General features: G+C 45.4%; 1 protein-coding gene across 2 annotated transcripts in view; it reads right to left on the reverse strand.

Annotated features, from left to right (window-relative positions):
• GABRA5 (gamma-aminobutyric acid type A receptor subunit alpha5) overlaps positions 1–18,458 on the reverse strand; it is a 103,047-nt gene extending 84,589 nt beyond the window's left edge. The window contains exons 1-6 of one of the 2 annotated variants that reach the window (XM_057543562.1): positions 18,450–18,458; positions 16,785–16,844; positions 16,251–16,410; positions 2,939–3,060; positions 2,052–2,119; positions 1,726–1,946 (exon numbers count right to left, since the gene is read on the reverse strand). In XM_057543562.1, the coding sequence (XP_057399545.1) occupies positions 1,726–1,946; positions 2,052–2,119; positions 2,939–3,060; positions 16,251–16,336 (497 nt within the window). In that variant the 5' untranslated portion in view covers positions 16,337–16,410; positions 16,785–16,844; positions 18,450–18,458. Of the gene's footprint in view, positions 1–1,725; positions 1,947–2,051; positions 2,120–2,938; positions 3,061–16,250; positions 16,411–16,784; positions 16,845–18,166; positions 18,368–18,449 lie in introns of those variants that run through there. The other variant, XM_007179122.2, reaches the window with a different exon arrangement.
• Between the last annotated feature and the right edge of the window lie 811 nt (positions 18,459–19,269).

Genomic DNA, 19,269 nt, shown 5'->3' on the forward strand with positions numbered 1-19,269 from the left:
TATCTCACCATCCTGTCCAAGCAATTGTGCATGGGATGAAAGCATCCCATTGTCTTAGGCGATGGACCTAACTGATCTCTGCAGGATAGGAACCAGGTGTGAATCAAGGGCAATAATCCATGGGGACCGGGGGTATTTTTATTCTATGAACGGAACGGAGAACGGTAGGCCCACACAGTGCCCCCACTGTGGTGACCCCCAGCATCCTCCAGGATGTGGAACTCATTTCCATACCTGCTCTCTGCTCACAGGGCTGAACAAAGTGTTCTTGATTTCATTGCCCAGGCTTCCTTTTCCATAGAATGATGACAAAGGACTAACTGTTGACCCTAAAGACATTTCTCAGCTTTTCACATACTCTCTGCATGGAGAAGGCACTGTCTCGGACACTGATGTGATGTTCACAACTCCTGTCTCCATCTATGTGTGAAACACCTTCCAGATCAATGTAGGGAAAAGGGAAGAGTGAGTACTGGAACAAAATGCCAAGGTGTGTGCACAGATCACTGATCAGAATCCTTATTGGGTTGTTATAAATCGAGACCTGTTGTCAAACAGGTTTGGGACACAACGTGCCAAAGCGTTCCTCAAAATTATGTTAGGACATGAAGCCTCTGAAGATGACTGTATCAATATTATTTTCCACTATGATTATTCTTTTAAATATAAAGTTTATTGTGAAGAATTGTAACTAAGATAGAGAAATTCCAATAACAGCTACATAAATGCATGTGCTTTTTTTTTTTTTTTAAACTTGGCTTTAGTGCCTTTTTTCTTTCTTTCTTTCTTTTTTGGTAATTTAAAAAATATTTTCTAAAGTCTACTTAGGCCCACCATGGAACCTGAAAAGCTATAAAGGAGTCTCTCTGACTGGTCAATTTATTGATTTACTCAGATGTAATGAATAATTCAGAATTTTTTTTAAAAAATGACTAATGATCATTTTAAATGAGAAATACTAAATTTTAACCTCAGCATTTGAAATGTTATCAAACCATACAAGAAACAGACTTTTAAAACATCAAAAGCATTGCACAATTGCAACAAAAAGTATTCTCCTTAGATTTTTAAAATAAAATTTCTTTTAAAATAAAATTTCCCTAACTTACATTATCTGGGTCACTCTTCCAAAGATGCCCTTGATCTGTACTTCCCCGGCGGTGCAGTGGTTAAGAATCCGCCTGCCAATGCAGGGGACAGGGGTTCGATTCCTGGTCCGGGAAGATCCCACATGCTGCAGGGCAACTAAGCTGGTGGGCCAGAACTACTGAGCCCGCTGTCTAGAGCCCGCGAGCTGCAACTGCTGAGCCTGCACGCTTCATCTACTGATCCTGCATGCTACAACTACTGAAGCCCAAGCGCCTAGAGCCTGGACTCTGCAACAAGAGAGGCCACAACAATGAGAAGCCTGTGCACCACAACGAAGAGTAGCCCCACTCACGGCAAGTAGAGAAAGCCCGCGTGCAGCAACAAAGACCCAGCGCAGCCAGAAAAAAAAAAACACAAAGATGCCCTTGATCTTGAATCAAAAAACAAATATAGATAAATACTATGAACCCATAGCAGCCCAAAGAAATAAGCTACATGGACATCAGTATAGGTAGGTCAAAAGGTAAAAAATACCCATCACACACACAACAGAATCCTCAAACCAGTCCATCTCCTCTCGGCCCCGCCCACCCCCACCCCTGCCCCGCAGCCCAGGACACGACTCAGTATGCTCACCGCATGGTGTAGAGCAGAGTGCCATCATCCTCCAGCCGCAGCAGCTTGTTGGGCGTGGTCATGTTGTGGGCGATGGACTTTTTCCCATTGTGGAAGAAGGTGTCTGGAGTCCAGATTTTGCTGGCAAGGAGGTTGTTGAGAGGGAGGCGCTGCATGGGCCCTTTAAACCGAAGCCTTTCGTCTTTCCAGCTTTGTCGGAAAAACACGTCTATGGTGTATTCCTAGTGCAAAGGGAGGCAACCAGGTGATAACTCAAGGAGAGGAGGCCCTGGGCCAGTGCCTTCAGGGTTTAGAGTGGTCTGGGTGGGGCCGCGCCTCGCACCTACCATTTCCGTGTCAGACACCGGGCCGAAACTGGTGACGTAGATGTCCGTTCTCACCTGAGTGATACGCTCTGAAACACAGACACAGGTTCCTCACCAGGGCCCCAGCTCACAATTCAGACATAACTCAGGGTCGAGTAAAACGGTGTCAAGGAGCCTATGTGGACTTGTCTTGCCAAAAAGGCAGAGAATGTCAAATCATGCTTTAAGTAAATGTCCCCGTTAAAAATGCAAATAATGGAGAAGGACTAAACATATTCCTCTGGGAATGTACTTGCTAGATGGTCCCTCCTTACCTAATGGAGCAGGTTCAAATGTACCACATCTAAATCAGTTAGAGCCAAGGGCACCGCACATGGCTGAAACGGCACATGCTTCTCAGCACAAAATTAAGCCCGTTGTACCCTGAAAGCATATTTTACTATCCATTTAGTTTTATCAACTTTATAGGGTCAAAGTAAAAACTGTGATTATGGCTCTAGTGAAAAATTAAACCTGTAACATGTAACGGTGTGATGAGCACTTGCACTGAATAGTGGATTTCTGAAAAGGACTCGCATAAATGGGAGGGTATGACATTGATTATAAAGTATTTCCTAACATAGGGTAATCTCCGCTTCAGTAACACCTAAGAAGTGGTTCCTCCTGAAGTGGACCAGAATGGCCTTACCATTATCTGGGGAGAAAAGGGAGTTTGGAGGGAGACCACTTCCCCTGGCTTCTTGCATCTGGAAAATGATAATGTGCAGAAGCCTTAGTAACACCACCAATTCAAACTCCTAGCAGGGAAGCTCTTTGAGGAATTGTTTGAATCACCGGAAACATGAGCTGGGTTTAAGCAAAAATTTCCCTTGGGCCTCGAGGGCCTCAGCCAAGGAGCATACACCAACCTCCGAGCCCAGGCCTCAGTCTGTTGTCGTAGCCATCCAGGAGCCCATCCAAGATCCTGGTGAATATTGTGATGTTGTCATTGGTTTCATCTTTTACAGAACTGGTTGGCATTTGTGAAAAGCTTTTTAATGGAGAAACAAAAGAAAGAGTTCAAACTTGTATTAATTATTTCTTACAAATTCTTCTCAAAGTATAGAAACCAGGGAATAATATGGTGACTTGTCTTGAAGGGAGGGCATCTGAGAATGATTTCCTGTACTACCCAGGTTATTGTTTTGCATACATAAGCCTTATTCTTGAATATCTTGAATAACCCTAATTCTTGAATAGCCAGCCAGAGAATGCTGGCTCTGGGCTGGTCACCCATCTACCTTACATGATGCTCAAAATCCATCCCTCCCAGATTCTGAAGAGCTGTTTGTGTCAATAGTGTAGCCATTTTTAAGACATATTAGTCACTGCACATAGGCTAGCAGAGCCTAACCCACTCACAGGGGATTTCAGAAGTTTGGTTTAAAAACAGAAAAACTGAGTCTTCATTTTGTTAGTGAGTCAACTGCAATGGGCTATGGGGTGTCGGGGGGGACATTAAAAGCTTTACCCAATTTGAAAGTAAGATTGGTGTGCCCAAATTTCCCTGTATCCTTAATTGGGAGCATTTGTGCTGTGAGCATTATGCCAGGACTGGAGCATATGGTGAAGGGACGACAGAGTCTGTGGGCTTCTGTACCATCAGCACTGCCAGCTGCCAGCACACTCGGCTCCAGCCAAAGCACAGGATGCAGGGAGCAGGAATTGTGAAGCCCAGGCTGAAAACCCTGGCTTTACGTGATGTCGCCTCAGAGCAGAGACTCAGGGAGCACAGTGTTCTATATGACCCAACATGTCAACTTACGATAAAACCCTGAGAAGACGGGCAGAACCTTCTAGGAGGTTCACAGGAAGAACAGTCTAGTTTGTACAATTCAGTGAAGTTATCCAGGCCTCAAAAGTGTATGTCGATGGAGCAGCTGGAAATGAGAAATGGCCCTGAGCAGATTTGGGCAAACCGAGGAAGTTATCTGGAGGGAAAGAAAGTCACAAGTCTAGAAGATGGTAACACACCTGAACATCATGGGTTCCACCTCAGGCAACCATCACTGCTTTTTCAGAAGTGCAAATAGCAAGATATGTGTTATTACCAAGAACCTGACCTGCACATCTGGCTTGGCTTCAAGGGGAACTCAACCCAGCTAAGAGCCAGCTGTGGTCCCGAGAAGTCAGCACCCTTGGTACTTGGGAGAAGAAGAGAGGGCTCCTGGGACCTCCCTGTAGTGCCTGACTGTGGGGCCCCACTCTGCTCATGCGCTTTCTCATCCGTGAAGTGGCTGGAATGGACGCTGAGCCCTGCCATCAGCAGGTGGATCTGAGGGCAGCACTGATGTGTACCTGCCCCACCCACTTCTCAAAAATTGGTCATTTTCACTGACTGCATCTAAACAGATCAACTATCTAATGGCCTAAAGTGACTCCCTTTTGAATGAGACACTATAAAGTTCTTTGGATCTAATTTTCCCATCACCATTAAAATGCATATTGTTGAAGCTCTAACAACCTAAAATTCAGTCCTGTTAGTATGGAGCCCACAGACACATAATTTTTTACTCTGTGACTTAGTATTTAAAAATATTGAATTCCCTTTTCTCTGACATCTACTGTAGTTTCACACTTTAGAAAGACAAAGCACTCAGCCTTGAAGACCTAATGTCAGGATGAAGGGGCTTAACACTGTCCTCCAAGTTTATGAAAGAAAGTCTGTGCACACGCCCAGTTGAACAACTATTGCTCAAACTAAATCTGACCTCAATGTCCACTTCGCATGGTGATCATAACTCTCACCAGTTTGGTTATTCAATTCTGGGCTTGGTCCAAGTGTCCAATTTTTGGAAGGTCCCCGTTGGCTCTTTAACTTAGAAGAGAGATGAGAGCATGCACACTAGTAGAAAAGGCTTATCACTTGTATGTGGAATCTGAAAAAGCCAACTCGTAGAAACAGAGTAGAATGGTGGTAACCAGGGGCTGAGGGTGATGGAATTGGAGAGATGTTACTTAAGGTTACAAACCTGCAACTAGAAGGTAAATAAGTTCTGGGGATCTAATGCACAGCATAGTAATTATACTTAACAATACTGTGTTATAAACTTCAAAGTTACTAAAAGGCTAGATCTTAAGTGTTTCCATCACAAAAAGGAAATGATAATTATGCGACATGATAGAGGTGTCAGCTAATGTTAAGGTGGTGATCATATTGCAATATATAAATGTATCAAATCAACACACCCTAAACTTACACAATGTTATATATCAATTATATCTCAATAAAAAACGTAAAATAAAGTCACAATGAGAAAAAATAAAAGAAAAAGCATACTTTAATGTTTCAAGCACATTTTTAAAAACTATTACATCTGTTGTGAAAATGTTCTTAAATTATATTTGCTCTGAATAGCCTTGACTGTCCGGAGATAGAGACCATGGAGATGCCCACAGACCATGCAGTCCCAGTGCCTGTCTCCAGGAGAACTGCCTCCTGGACATCCTGGTACACTGCTCCACCACTGACTCAGACAAACACCATCCCACATGGCTCTGAATCCTGCTTCACAAATACCCAAATCATTGCCAAAAGCAATGGGATAGCATGCAATGTCTAAGACTTCCAAAGCTCTTCTTCCACTTTTTGGCCAAAATTTTAAAAAGAGTTCAAATATATCTACACCCATTTACACATAATTACACTTTTCTTGCAGGAATTTCAATATCTGCCATCTTTTGCTGTAACTGCTTCTTATATTTATCTGTGGACTTTTTTTTTTTTTTTTTTTTTTTAGAGAGGCCATGGCTGGGGATTTGCAGTGATTTCTTCTCTATTTTTACTGAAGGTAGGCCCTAAGAGGTAGGAAACGGTTTCTAAAAAGTCCTGAAAATGCCTGTCGGGGCAGGAGTAGAGGTTCCTCTCATGAAAAACTGGGAAGTCCTCCTCAGTCCATAGATCCTCCTCAGAAACCATTCATCTGCAGCTCGTTGTTACAAAATGCACCATCTTCACTGCTACAGAGAGGAAGGCCCTTCCCCTACCACTGAAAGCAAATGACGTGCCAACACACAGGAGACTCTCAGAGGGGTCTGGTGAACTTGCTCATGCATATCAAGTTGTATAATCTTTATAGACTGCTTCTAATATACAGAGTGACTTCAGCTTGCTTTGTTCCATTTGGGCTAGGAAAACAAAATAACACACAAAGAGTGGGCTGTGCCTTCGGTGAGCAATTCCACGCAGTGAGCAAATCCACTAGTCCTCCAGGTGGAAACACAAGATGCCCTCAGCCCTCTAAGGTGCAGAAAGCAGGCTCCGTCTTGCATCTTCACTGTTCTGAGTAAAACCAAAGAGCTCTGCCGGCCCTCAGGTAAGCTGTGAGTACACAGCTGCTTCCAGGATAAGCTGAAGGCTCTGATCTCGGGGGGAGCAGATTTTGTGAGCTGAGACTAGATCCGTTATTTCTGAGAATGACCTTAGATAAAGTAGAAATGCTTGAAAAATTTGATTTCCCCTTCAGTATCAGGATTAATGAACTAGTTTCTCAGAAAATATGAACTATTTCCTTATAGTTACTGCCTGTTTTCTACAAACACATGTCACATTTAGTCTATGAAACAGTTGCAACATTTTCAGATTGATGTTCCAGAAAAGGGATCATAAAGGAAATGTAGACCTAACCACGCACGTTAAAACATCCTCATTTTTTATATCTTCCTACCCAGGTACAGGTCTATACAAAAGGCACAAGGACTCGATCCCTAAACTTGAACTCTGAGCCCCATATTCCAGACTGAGGAAGGAAGGTGGTGGTTGTGACATGGGCAGTGATACGGGTAGGACAAGATGCTCAGGGGGTGTAAGGGCTTCCTAAAAAGCTATGAGTGGCCCCTGCCAGGCTTGAGGTACTGGGCCTTTCAGAGACTTCTGATGAGGTGGAGTGGGAAACAGACAGCCATGAAACGTGGTCCACTAATGGGTTTATTTCACCAGCAGAGTTTTCAGAACAATAAATGTGACTGACTTTAGAAAGGGTCAACTCTAGCAATTGTGCAAATTTCCCACCTGTCCCTGTGGTCTTACATCTGGTCTCTTCAAGGCGTTTGATTCTGTGACTTCTGCATCAGCCTCTTCCGGGTTTCTAGGCCCTAGAGACTCGGCTTTAATTCACCCAGGAGGAATGGGCACTGGTATTTTTTAATGTCCCCAAGTGATCTTCACGTGCAGCCATGGGGGAGAGGGACTGTTCTAAGCCTGTCTAGATTGGAAACAGAAAGGTTGCTCTCTGAGCCAACTGCCAGAGTGACTCCAAATGACCCCAGAGAGCGTCTCTTCTCTGTCACGTCTTCAGAGAGGCTGTCGGGTTGGGCCCAGTGCTTATCTCAGCAGCTCAGCTCAACAAAGGTATTGTGGACATCAACCATGTGCCTGGCATTGTGGTGAGGACTGGTGGTGTCAATGAGAAAGGTGGCATCCCCAACCTTGGGAACATGACTGCATCTAAAAGAATAGGCCATGTTCCCAGAGGATTTCTGTAGAACATGGTTGGTGCAGGAATCTTTGCAATATGCAGGGCATTCTACGTACCCAAAGGGGAGGGATCAAGCTTTGTATGGGGTCAGAGGAGAGGAAAGCAGACCTAAGCCTTCAAGCATGAAGATCAGGTCTCAAGCCAAAGGAAGGGGTTGTGAGCAGTGGCACTAAGAAATTGGGAGATTGGTATTGACATATACACACTATTATATATAAAACAGATAACTAATAAGGACCTACTGTATAGAACAGGGAACTCTACTCAATACTCTGTAATGAACTATATGGGAAAAGAATCGAAAAGAGTGGATATATGTATATTTATAACTGATTCACTTTGTTGTACAGCAGAAACTAACACAACATTGTAAATCAACTATACTCCAATAAAAATTTTAAAAAAGAAAAGAAAAGAAATACTGACATTTGCAGAGGGCACGTTGAACTCTGGTGAGAAGAGCCACGTATGTGGCTCAAATCATGGCGCATTCATGTGACAAGCTCCACCTCTAGGATCTAGCCTGAAGGTGGTGGGAAATTCAGAGTATCTTAACAGGGTCATTTTCATTCCTTGTGGCCCCCGGGCACCTTGGGGATGATGGACTTAGAAGAGGCAAGACTGGAGGCGTAGAGACCCATTGCTCAGGTGATGGCAGAGGGTAGAGGCGGCATGGATGAGGCCATCAGCAGGGTTTCTGATGGAGAGTCGGGGAGGAATGGGGAGGGAGGAGTCTGAATACAGCAGGGCAGGGATCCCAAGAGAACTGTCTCCAAAATCAGTTACGAACACAGGGTGAAACCTGCAGTAGAATCCATGCATTACTCTGAAAGAGGAGTGAGCAAAGAGTTATACTGGTAGTCAAATCTAAGAGTCTTTTTCTTTTTGAGGAAATTTTACTACAATGTATCTTTTCTATCAGTATTATAATCTCTACTAGTAATAATAACACTATGAGGTAGAGTCCATCTTTAAAGGTGCTTCATTTTACCAAGTGATGCCTGATGACGTCTCCTTATTTCAGTAATTTAAAGGGTTCAAGTTCAAGTTCAAGTTATGTCATCATTTCTGGGGAAGAAAAATCTTTTGTCTTGTACCACGAATGGTGCTATTGATGGTAATGTGTGATGCATTTCTTGTGATGTTATCTCTGCTTATGCTGACAGCCATTTTTTGATTTCCATAAAATAGGATAGGTAATTGTATCTGCAGACCAGCTTTAACCTGAACTTACTTTGGGACTGGAACAGAATTGCTTTTAAGCAGCAGCTTATCTGTTTTCTTGAATAGCATTTCTTTCTGCATTTTTTCTTCAGTATTTAATTACTTCTGAGAAATGTATCTTCAGTTGATTTGCTTGTTACTTTAAGCTCACTAAATAAGTACCTCTAAATGGCACGGTTTTGTGAAGTTTTCCTCAAATTTCCATTGCACGCCACTTTAGCTAACCATGTTAAAAAATATGCAAAATTAAAAAACAAAAACAAAAACATGGTGGATATAGCCAGACATGAAAGTCAACCCCGAGTTTCCAAATAAGAGTTGTTCCCTCTTATGGTGGAAAACATGGATTGACATGTGTGCTTTATATGGATAAAGTCATGGCCATAAAACATTATGCCAGAACTCTTAGATGGCACCCCTATCAAAGGTGCCCCTGGTCCTGCCTGTCAGCTCCCTAGACAGTGCTCAAGTCCACCCTACCCCTGTCTGCCACCCTCCATGTAGACGCTCCACTCCTGTCCCCAACCACTGCAGCCTGGTTCAGAATCCTACCTCCTGCAAGGTGCAACCCAGGTCCTGGTCTTGCAGGCCACACCCCCTTCATCTGACTCTGCGCTCTTCCCTAGACTCAGCCCCTTCTCTTCCCCCAGTCACACTGGGTGCCCCACGTACATGATTATAAAACACATGAATCATACTGGTGCTTATCACACACGGGTCTCCCTCCCCCCAACCATTCCTATCAGTAATTACATCAGGTCTTTAAAAAGTCTTTCATTCACCCTATATCCCCTCCCAGCTATTGTTCCATCCTTAGCCTCTCTTCTCATCAAAACTCACTGGAGTTTTCTGCTCAAAGGTCTCTGCTGTCTCTCTGCCCTTCTCTTGCCCCACTCCACTCGGGCTTTGCCAAACTGCTTCCCAGTGAAAGCTCTCTTCTGGCCGCTCCTCCACACTGCCAAACCCAAAGGTCCAGTCTCAGCCCTCAGCTGACCCCTTCTTACAACATTTCTCCGCTCAGTCACAGGACATGACTCTCTTTCTTCTTCTTATCTTCACTGGCCTCTTCTCCTCAGTCTTGCTTGCCCGCTTCTTACCTTCCTGACCTTAAACGCTGGAGTGTTCCAGGGCTGTCCAGGGATGCTTTTTCAGTCTACACTCAATCTCTGATTGATCTCATTCAATCTATGGCTTTAAATGTCTCTCTCAAGTTCATGTCTCCATCTCTTTCTCTCTGACTCCGGACCTGTATGTCCAACAGCCTGCCTGGCCACTTGGATATCTAACAAGCATCTCACAGGTCCAAGACTGCACTCATGATTCTCTACAGCCTCTTCTCCTACTGTCCCCACCAGCTCAACAACAGCCAATTGAACCCATCACGTTTTCAGGTCAAGCACTGGGGAGATCATTCCTGACTCCTCTTCTTTCACGTTCACATCAGCCCATCAACAGATCCTGCTGGCTGAAATGCCCCTCCCCTGGGTTGTTGCATTTGCCTCTTAACTTCCTCCCTGGTCCCTCCTTTACTAAGCCTCCCCACCTTAGACTCTTAGTGTATTCTCCACTCGGCAGCCAGAGTTAGCTTTAACGTTTGTCATTCTACGGTCACATCTCAATGGGCTCATATTTCACTCTTCAACAGCCAACTGCTAGTCCTGATACTACCTAGCATGGCCTACAAGGTCCTTCATGATCTGACAGTCCCAACTGCTTCTCTGGTCCTGCCTCCCACCAACCTTCCCCTTCCTCACGTTGCTTCCTTATCACCCTGCATCTGCTGCTTCTCTCACCTGTCCAGTCATCTCCATGAAGGGCACTGCTCACATGCTCACTTTCTTTAGACATCTGCTTGAGCACTTCTCTCCAGCACACTCACTACCTCCTACTCTGATCACTCTTCTCAGCAATCCTTGTGACCCAACTGACAAGTACATGTTTACTGCACACTAGAAGGAGCCCTCCTGGAAGGCAGGCTCTACTCTGCCCACCACAGAGTCTCAGCACCTAGAACAGTGCCTGGCACGTAGGAAGGACTCAATAAACACTGATGCAGCCACAGGGCACCATACTGCAGGATGCCCACATCCTGATCCCCAGAACCTGTGACTGTGAATGTGCTTCTTCACATGGCAAGGGAGACTCTGCTGACATGACTTTGCCGTGCCCACCCCATGGGTCTAGTAAACCTCAGGGTCTCCTGGTCACAACACCCAGGACAGTTAGCCTGGACTTAGCACTCCCTTCCTACCTGGCCATGTTTCAGCATTTAGCACTCATTCAGCAATTTATCCTTCTCATCAACCCTGTGACATAGGATCCATTATTAACTCCACCTGGAGATTAGGAAACTGAGTTGCAGGCAGGCTTAGTAATTCTGCTGCCACACAGAGCAGCTTCACTGTCCTCTGTCAAAATGACACCTACATCCCTGAAATAGGAACCAAATTGATTATGGAGTGATGGCCCAATTTTTTGTGTCGTTGTTAAAACTGAAAATGAACTGGTCCTGGGTTTCATTTATTTTTAGGTTTGCCTTTTGACCTTGAAATAAATTGTTAAATAAATACAAATAAAACAGAATTTTCAATGAACTGCTAAAGCCAGTTTCACAGTATATCTTAATTTTCCTATAATATGGTTCCCTCTCTGCAACATTATATTTCATAGTACATATTTTGTATTTGATTTTATTCAGGCTACGATAAACCAACTATCTTTAGAGCAGTGTTATTTGAGTTCTAGGTTAGGACATTTCAAAGTATAGATTTTCCCCCATTCTATCCCTTTTCATTGCACCTTAAATATCCAGACATTCTGGAAAAGGTCCTGCATGGAGGGTGCTAGCCCAGGCCCTGAGCCTGGAGATGGATCCTGACTTTTCCACTTTCCAATGATGAAACTTAGACGTGTTTCTCTGTGTTCTATCACCTGAACTCTTTTCACCTACAAAGTGAGGGTTTTGTGAAAATTAAACAGTACATTTTTTTGAAAATGCATTCTGGAAATGAAGGAGAAATACTCATGTAAACACTGATAATTATTGTTGCTGCCACCATAGTTCTATGATAAGATTTTTCTACTTTTGATTCTAATATTTTCCTTTGAAATTTCACACCAATTAAAATATGCATGTTATGCAATTGCACCTTTGTAAAAAACCAAAAGCCCACATTCTCCTTCTCCTCTTGAACCAAGCCAGTGACTCATCTTGGAACTGACGGCCAGACAGGGCCAGCTGGGTCGACTCTGGCTGACTGTCCTTCTAAGCTTTGTCTTAGCTCACTGCCTGTTGCCATGATAAACCTGCTAAGAGTTTCTTCTACAAAGTGTGTAATTTGGAAGTATTTTCTTTTGGTGCCTTAAAAAATATTGGGCATTACTCTGTAGCAGGATCTTAGTCACCTAAAATGTTTACTATATGTGAGATCTCTGGCCATCTCTACAGCCTCCACTTAGACGCCCTCTCACCTGTGTGTGTCCTAACTGCTTCACAGCACTTCTCTGTGTTTTTACAATTGTTACGATGACTTTTTGTCCTGGGTCTTGTGAACCAGCAGCTACAGGCAGGAAGAACTTGCCATCTGGGGATTCACAAGAGAGAACTTGCCATTTAAAAAGACATTGTGAGTACTTAAATGACTCAGAGAGAGTATACTTTCTGCTCTAGTTAAAAGAAGAGAACTGTCCTTGAGAATGTGTATGAACAAGCCCTCTTCATGAAACCAAAGGTCCCGGTTAGCACACTTGTGTAGACAGATAAAGAAGAACCTTATCTGTTCCTGTTCTTAAGCTGCTTCTACAAGAATCTGCCTATAATTGCCAATTATAAAATACTTTTCCAAAGTCTATTTGAATTGTAGCTCCCATGTGATAAAATTCTAATGCATTTTTAATTTTCCAATAGATAAACCTCTAAAAAATGTTTAATACTATTAAATGAATTGAATCAGATTTTACCTTATCATTGAGTTGATAATCCTCAAATTTATCTTACAATTATCACTGGTCAATCAAGTCTGATAAAGTATGATTTTTCAAATGATGATAAACTAATTCCAGATTAAATTTAATATTATGTATTTTGACATTACATTGATTCAGACATTGTTTCTGTGCTAGTTGTTTTTTTTTTTTTACCATGTACATTTGATTACTGGTCTCATTAAAATAATTATAATACCTCAAATTATAATGTCTCTACACGTGACATTGCATAAGGCTGACAGTCAAATAGGCCTCTGTTCTGTTATACACTTGACTCATGCTCTGTTATATAACTTAAAACTAACGGAAGAATTACAAAGGTTACTGAAAATGAGCTACTGGTGGCTCTGATCAAATTTAGAAAACAAAAGGGAGAAGGAGAAGAAATGAGACTCATATATTTTCAAAGCAATTTCACATTATCTTATATAATCACCAAATACATTTTACTTATCACATTTATAAATTTCCTGATTGCCAAATCCACATGCTTTTCACAAACACTGGGTATAACTTTGTACTGCACAAAAGCACACATGTACTTGCCTCTTTCCTTCTGCTCCCTGACTGGTTTCCTCTCACCCTCCTAACCCTCCACCAGTTGTCTGGTTTCCTTTAAGTATTTACAGGCATCAGCACTTCTCTTGTCCCACAATGTTCAGATTAAGGCCTTACATGCTTCCCCGTTCACCTTTCTTTAGAACCAAATCACATAAACTCTTTCTTTGGGGGAAATAACAGAGCTTACCCAAACTCTTTTTTTCCTGTAATTTCAGAACGGAAAACTCTCTCTACTCCAATGCAGAGAATACCTTTCAAAATTATGTCCCCTTCCTCTATAGATCAGTCTGACTTAGACCTTCCCTGCAAACCACGTGAAATCAAGAGAGGAGCCTCAGGACCACCCGGCAGGTTCACTCTGAGGAGGGCTGAGGATGGAACTCCAGCATGACCAGCTTGGCGAACTTCCCCAGTTAGCCATCCTTTACTCTTGCCTTCCTGACCATAAGACAGGGCTAATGATGCTTAGCTCATAAGGCTCCTCCTAGGGTTTATCTAAAACAGACAACATAACAAATAGGACCTCCATATTGTGATAGCTATTATTTTGTCAAGATTTTAAGCCAAATAAGTATTCTGAAACTTTCTTTGCAATTTGACAAAATTATTCTTAAGTTCATTTATAGTAATAAGCAAGTGAAAGGAGCCTTGTATAAGAAGGGAAATAAATAGGGACTTGTGCCCCCAGATGTCAAGATGTCTTCTGTTGAAAACCACACCCTGCTGGGCTTCCTGCTTTGCTGCAGATCCTGGTCCTCAGAAGCAACTGGACATGTAGGACCAAGAGCTAAAAGTACTCAGGGGAGCTGACGTAAAATCGCACTTACAGGAAGATCTTCTAATAGAAATGATCTCAAATACTTAAAACAATTGTAAGCCAAATATGTTCACTGTAGGAAAATGCAATAACAGCACAATTGGAAACAATGTAAACACCCCAAATTAGGGAAGTAGCCCATGATGAAGCATTTATGCACTGTAATAATATTCATCCATTTTAAATCACACATTTCAAAGAGTTTGTAGTAACAAAGTATTGGCTTGAAGAAAGCACAAAAATACAAAACTGAAGGCACAGTATGATCTCAACTGTATAAAGCTAGGCATAGAAGCAAGGGGAAGAAAACACACCAAAATATGAAGAATGATTGTTTCTGTGTGGTGGAATTAAGGATGTTTTCTTTTTCACATACTATTCCGTGTCTCACGCATTTTCTGCAGTCAGTAGGTATCATTTTGGGATGCACTATTGACCTTATATCTAACAGATTCAAAACTTCTCCAACAGCTAATTCTCTAGGGAGATTGAGGGGTATTCTACCACTTGCTCTGTATTAGCTTCCAGAAACAGATATATCTCTGTTTTGAAGATGACCTCAGAAAGCCATCAAATTAAATAAGAAATAAAGTATAGCTGCTTCTAATGGCTAAACTCGGTATACACATTCCTTCATATTTCAGACTTTCATACACCAGAGAGTATAATACCTTCGTGACTACAGACTGCAGATTCACAAAAATATATCTGACCAAAATCTTAGGAAAAAATACATGTTCTCAATCCTAGCCTATTTCTTACCTCTGAAATACTGCTAAATATATGCGATATATATAGTAAGCAAATTGACTACCTAATGTATTAACTTGGAAATTTAAATATTGTGTATGATTTCACTTCTAAACACACTTCTCATGCAGAGATATGTAGGAACATCATGGTTAAATCCTATAAGGTTTAGCAGCAGGGAGAGCCCTTGGAAAGGAAGACATTCACTGAACAGATAAGGAAACCAAAGGCACAGGTAGGGAAATACACACTCAAGACAAGCAGCAAGGCAAGAATAACAACTAATGCTCTTTCCCAAGGGAATACACTGAATGGCTAAGAGGCACGTCCCACAGGCATGGTTAGTGTGCACATTCTTCACGGTGCTGAGGGCTGGACTAGTCCCTGACGGACCTGGTACACAGCCCCACTGCCGTCATGTACCAGCCACACACCTGTGGATGGTCACAAGCCTCTCTCTCTCTCTCTGTTTCCTCCTCTGTACACACCTGGGAATATCAAAAGAGCAGAAAATGTCCAGAGGACAAAGAGAGAAGGTCATGGACTTGGAAGGGTCCTCCTTCCTGCCAACTAGTAAGGATCTGTTGCAGATTCACTGTGCCCTGAAGATCCCTCCATGTTTCACACAAGTGCAACCTCCACAGCTGATTTTCACAGAAGGGGTGCTTGGCGACTTCTGTCCTAAAATTTAACTTCTTAATTATACTCCACCAACTTCAAGTGACAATCCTTTTGATCAGCCAGAACAATTTGGGGAAGAAGAGGAAAGGAATTGATAACGCCAAATGGCTGGGTGTCCTGCAGATCTTCAGGCACATGTAGTTTCTGGTATCTGCCTCTGCATTCAGATGGCCACAGTTCAAGGCCTATGGCTCAAGCCAGGACCACTGCAAGTCCTTGTCAGTGCCACCTAGTGTGGGCCTGGCTTTAAAGGCAAATTCCTTTGCATAATGGCACCAAGGAGGGCAATTAGAATGTTGATCATTGCCTTGTCTAACAAGCAATAAATGTCCTTTATGCAGGTCAACTTCTGAATCGTGCTTTAACCTGAGTGGAAGGAAACACAGCCGACTCTGAAACCATCTTCTCCTTCCACTTTTGAAAACATAATCTGCCTCTTTTCTCTGACTCACTTCAGAGACCCCACACTTGGAATAAAGGAATAAAGTGCCTTTATTCCAAGTGCCTTGCTCAGGAATAAAGTGTGGGGTAGGGCAAGGACTCTTTTATTTATTTACAACAAGTTCAAGGGTGTGGGACTGTAAAGGTGGCCAGCGAGGGTTTGCTAATATACTGCTCAGCAAAGTTTCTGAAAGGCACTTGTGCCCCGAAAATCGTAAAATCAAAGCATAGATGATAACTTACCCAAAGTGACTGGCTAAGTTCATGGAAATACAAAACAGAAGGAAGTTTTTGATCATGATAAAGCTAGAGAACATTCCATTGTCCATTCCCAATAAGAATAATAGCTGAAGCTGATGAATTTGGAAGAATAACTGTTCCTTTCTCAACCTTGATCTTGAAGCTGAAAGGGGGAAAAATATATAAACATGAATGTTTCTGTGACGCATTTCCTGGAATCAAATCACACTGCTAACACACACAGTTCAGAAAGAAAGGAGCCTGGCTGTCCTTGTCCAGCACGGCTCCACATCAGGAGTTATCTGTGTTCACTGGCCTTTTTATTGGGGCATAAAAAGAAATTACAGTAGGCTTAATTTTCACTTTTACTCAAGGTGCAGAACCATTCCCCTAATTTATTTTTTCCCATGCCTCAAATACTTTGTTTTATTTTTACCATGTTATCAAATGACCCATTAGTCCTATTATTAGATTCAATGCCTGAAGTTACCTAACTGTATTTTGCATCTGTCAAATCCACAAGTGGAATACTTTTACCTTTCTGAAATATTTGCCACGCATTCAAAGTCAGCAAGCTACTCCTTGTTCTGCAAGGTGCTGAGAGAAAGTATGTGGAAAGAGGGGGAAAAAGGCACATTTAAGAAACAAGTCTTCTACAAGATCACGATAATATAAGAACTGCTTATAAGGGAGGGTTGCCACTTTCTCAGCAATCTGTCCCCATGACTGAAGAACTTAATAATCACTGCATTTGGGAAAGTCTCTTGGCTCTGGGCTCTGTGCTGGGCCCTAATTAATGCATTTGAAACCTAAGCAGGCACAATCCCTGGGCTCTGCAACTAACCTTAGCGGAGGCATATATTTCTCAATATGCGCATAACGCAAATAGATGCGCATCCTATAGGAGCACCGCGTGTTCAAAAGAAACATTTTCCCGAGGCGACCCCAGGCCAACTCCGGAAAAGGGAAATACACAACAGGTACTTCCACCTCAGAAGCCAAGGCCTTCGAGTCGAGAAAGGCAGGGCGGGGGTCGCCTGGGCGCGTCCCGGGGCTTGTCGCCAAACCCGGGCCAGAGTCCCGGCGGCGAGCAGGCGGCGCTGCATGCGGGAAACCGGGGCGGCGCCTCCTGCTGCCCTCAGCCTGGAGCCGGGGCCCCCAAAGAGAGGCTGCGCTCCCACGGTCCCGGGACCGCCGCGGGGGCTCGCGGGAGCTGGTGGGCGCGGGGGTGGCACTGCGGAGGCGAAGCCTCCGCCGGCTTGGTGCTCGCGGCCCGGCAGGGTCGGCCTCCTGCCCGGTCCGCAGCGGCGCGCCCAGCGCCAAACGCTCGCCGACCCTCCCCGGCTAGCTTCTGGCCCCAGCAGACCTGCCCGGCTCCGGCCCGGGGTCCGAGCTGAGCGTCCTGCCGGGCGGCGCTTTCTTTCTCGGAGAAGAGCGCGCGGTGCAGTGCCGGCTTGGTGTCCCTCGGCCTCGAGCAGCCCGCGCGACCCGCCCGCGCCCCCCGCCGCCAAGCCGGCGCCCACCCTGCAGGAAGCTCCTGGACGCCGCGCGCCTCGAAGGCCTGGGGCCGGCGGGGCCCTCCGGATCGGCGATCTCGCCCGTCGGCTCCAGTGACGGCGGCGGATGCCGCACGCCCCAATTCCTACCGGCGAGCCCGTGGGCACTGAGCCCTGGTGCCCCGTCCCGCGGGGCTGCGCCGCTCTGGACCCCCCTGACCTCCCGCGCTGGCTATGCCTCCGCAGTCGCCGGGGGAAAGTTTGCGCTCCCGGCCGCCCGTGGCTCCCCGCCTGTCTTCACCTGCCTTCCCAAGCCAGGCAGCCCCGAGGACAGGGGTGCGGACCGAGCCGGGGCCGCCCGTCCTCTCGCCCTCGCCCGCAGCTTCTTACCCCACTTCCCCGGTCCCGCGCGCCCGGGCTTACCCTGCGCGCCGGCCCGGGAAGGCAAGCCGTCGGCGAGGGTGCATCCTCCTCCTCCTCCGCCTGCTCTCAACCGGCTGGCAGGAGCGGAAGGCCAGTGCGGCGTCACCGCCCCATGCCGCCAGCGCGAACTTCCCCAGTCCTCCCGGGCCGAAAGGCTCCGGTGCCCCCTGCGCTCCCGCCGCCGCCCTGCGGCTCCGCTCCGCGACCGAGGCCGCGCTCTGCCCTGCTGCAGATTCCGCCCCCCCCACCTGCGTCCCCAGTGCACTCGCGCGCTCGCTCTCACCTCGCCCGAGCGCCACATGTCGTCTCCGGCTTTGGGGAACGTTCCTCTGCAGAGGCGCTCCGGTAGAGGCCGCCAGACTCTCACCAAATGCGCCCTCGCCTCGGGCCGGCTCAGCGGAGGGGGAGGGCTCCGAGCCCGCGGCTGGGCCAGGTTTGGGATAGGCCACATTTCCGATGAAGTTTCTTGGTAGCCTGCGGGAGAATATCGATGCCTCCTGTAATCAGCACCGGTCCCTCTTTTCAGAGCTGAGATGGAAAGGGAGTGTCAGCAGGCAGCCGCCGGAGGCCGTTTCTCTGAGAGCTTTCCTGCTCCAGGGCCAGCCCTGAGCACCTTACTGGCCTGGCCTCAGTCTTCCCTCAGTCCTTCACTCAGGCCTCTGTGTCCGCATCTGCTCCTCGCTTTAGAAAGAAGCTAGCTTGTGAGGCTACTTTTTAAAATCTGTAATTCAATGCTACGGGAAGGAAAGTCAGAGTAAAATTGGATTAATTAGAATTAAACACTTACCTAATTGCAGTATACATTTGGGCGTTTTAGGAAGTTCCCTTTCTGGACAAGAAGCCGCCTTGTCAGTAGCAAGGGGCCCTGGGGTCTGCAGACCTGAGAACGGGTCTGGGGCGCGGACACTGGTGCAGGGCACTGCCTCCTGCACCCACGCACATGTGAGATTTCATTATTGGGATCGTGTCTGTCTCTGCCGCAGTGTGCCCACTCCGAGAGGTGAGGCTGGCACTAATGACGCCTGGGCGGAATAGGGGTGCAAAAGCAAGCACAGTCCTGGTTTTAAGATGGCAGCATCTGGTTTCCTCGGGAGGCGGCTGCC

This window comes from Balaenoptera acutorostrata, chromosome 3 (genome assembly GCF_949987535.1).
Source record: "Balaenoptera acutorostrata chromosome 3, mBalAcu1.1, whole genome shotgun sequence".
NCBI classification, from domain to species: Eukaryota; Metazoa; Chordata; class Mammalia; order Artiodactyla; family Balaenopteridae; genus Balaenoptera; species Balaenoptera acutorostrata.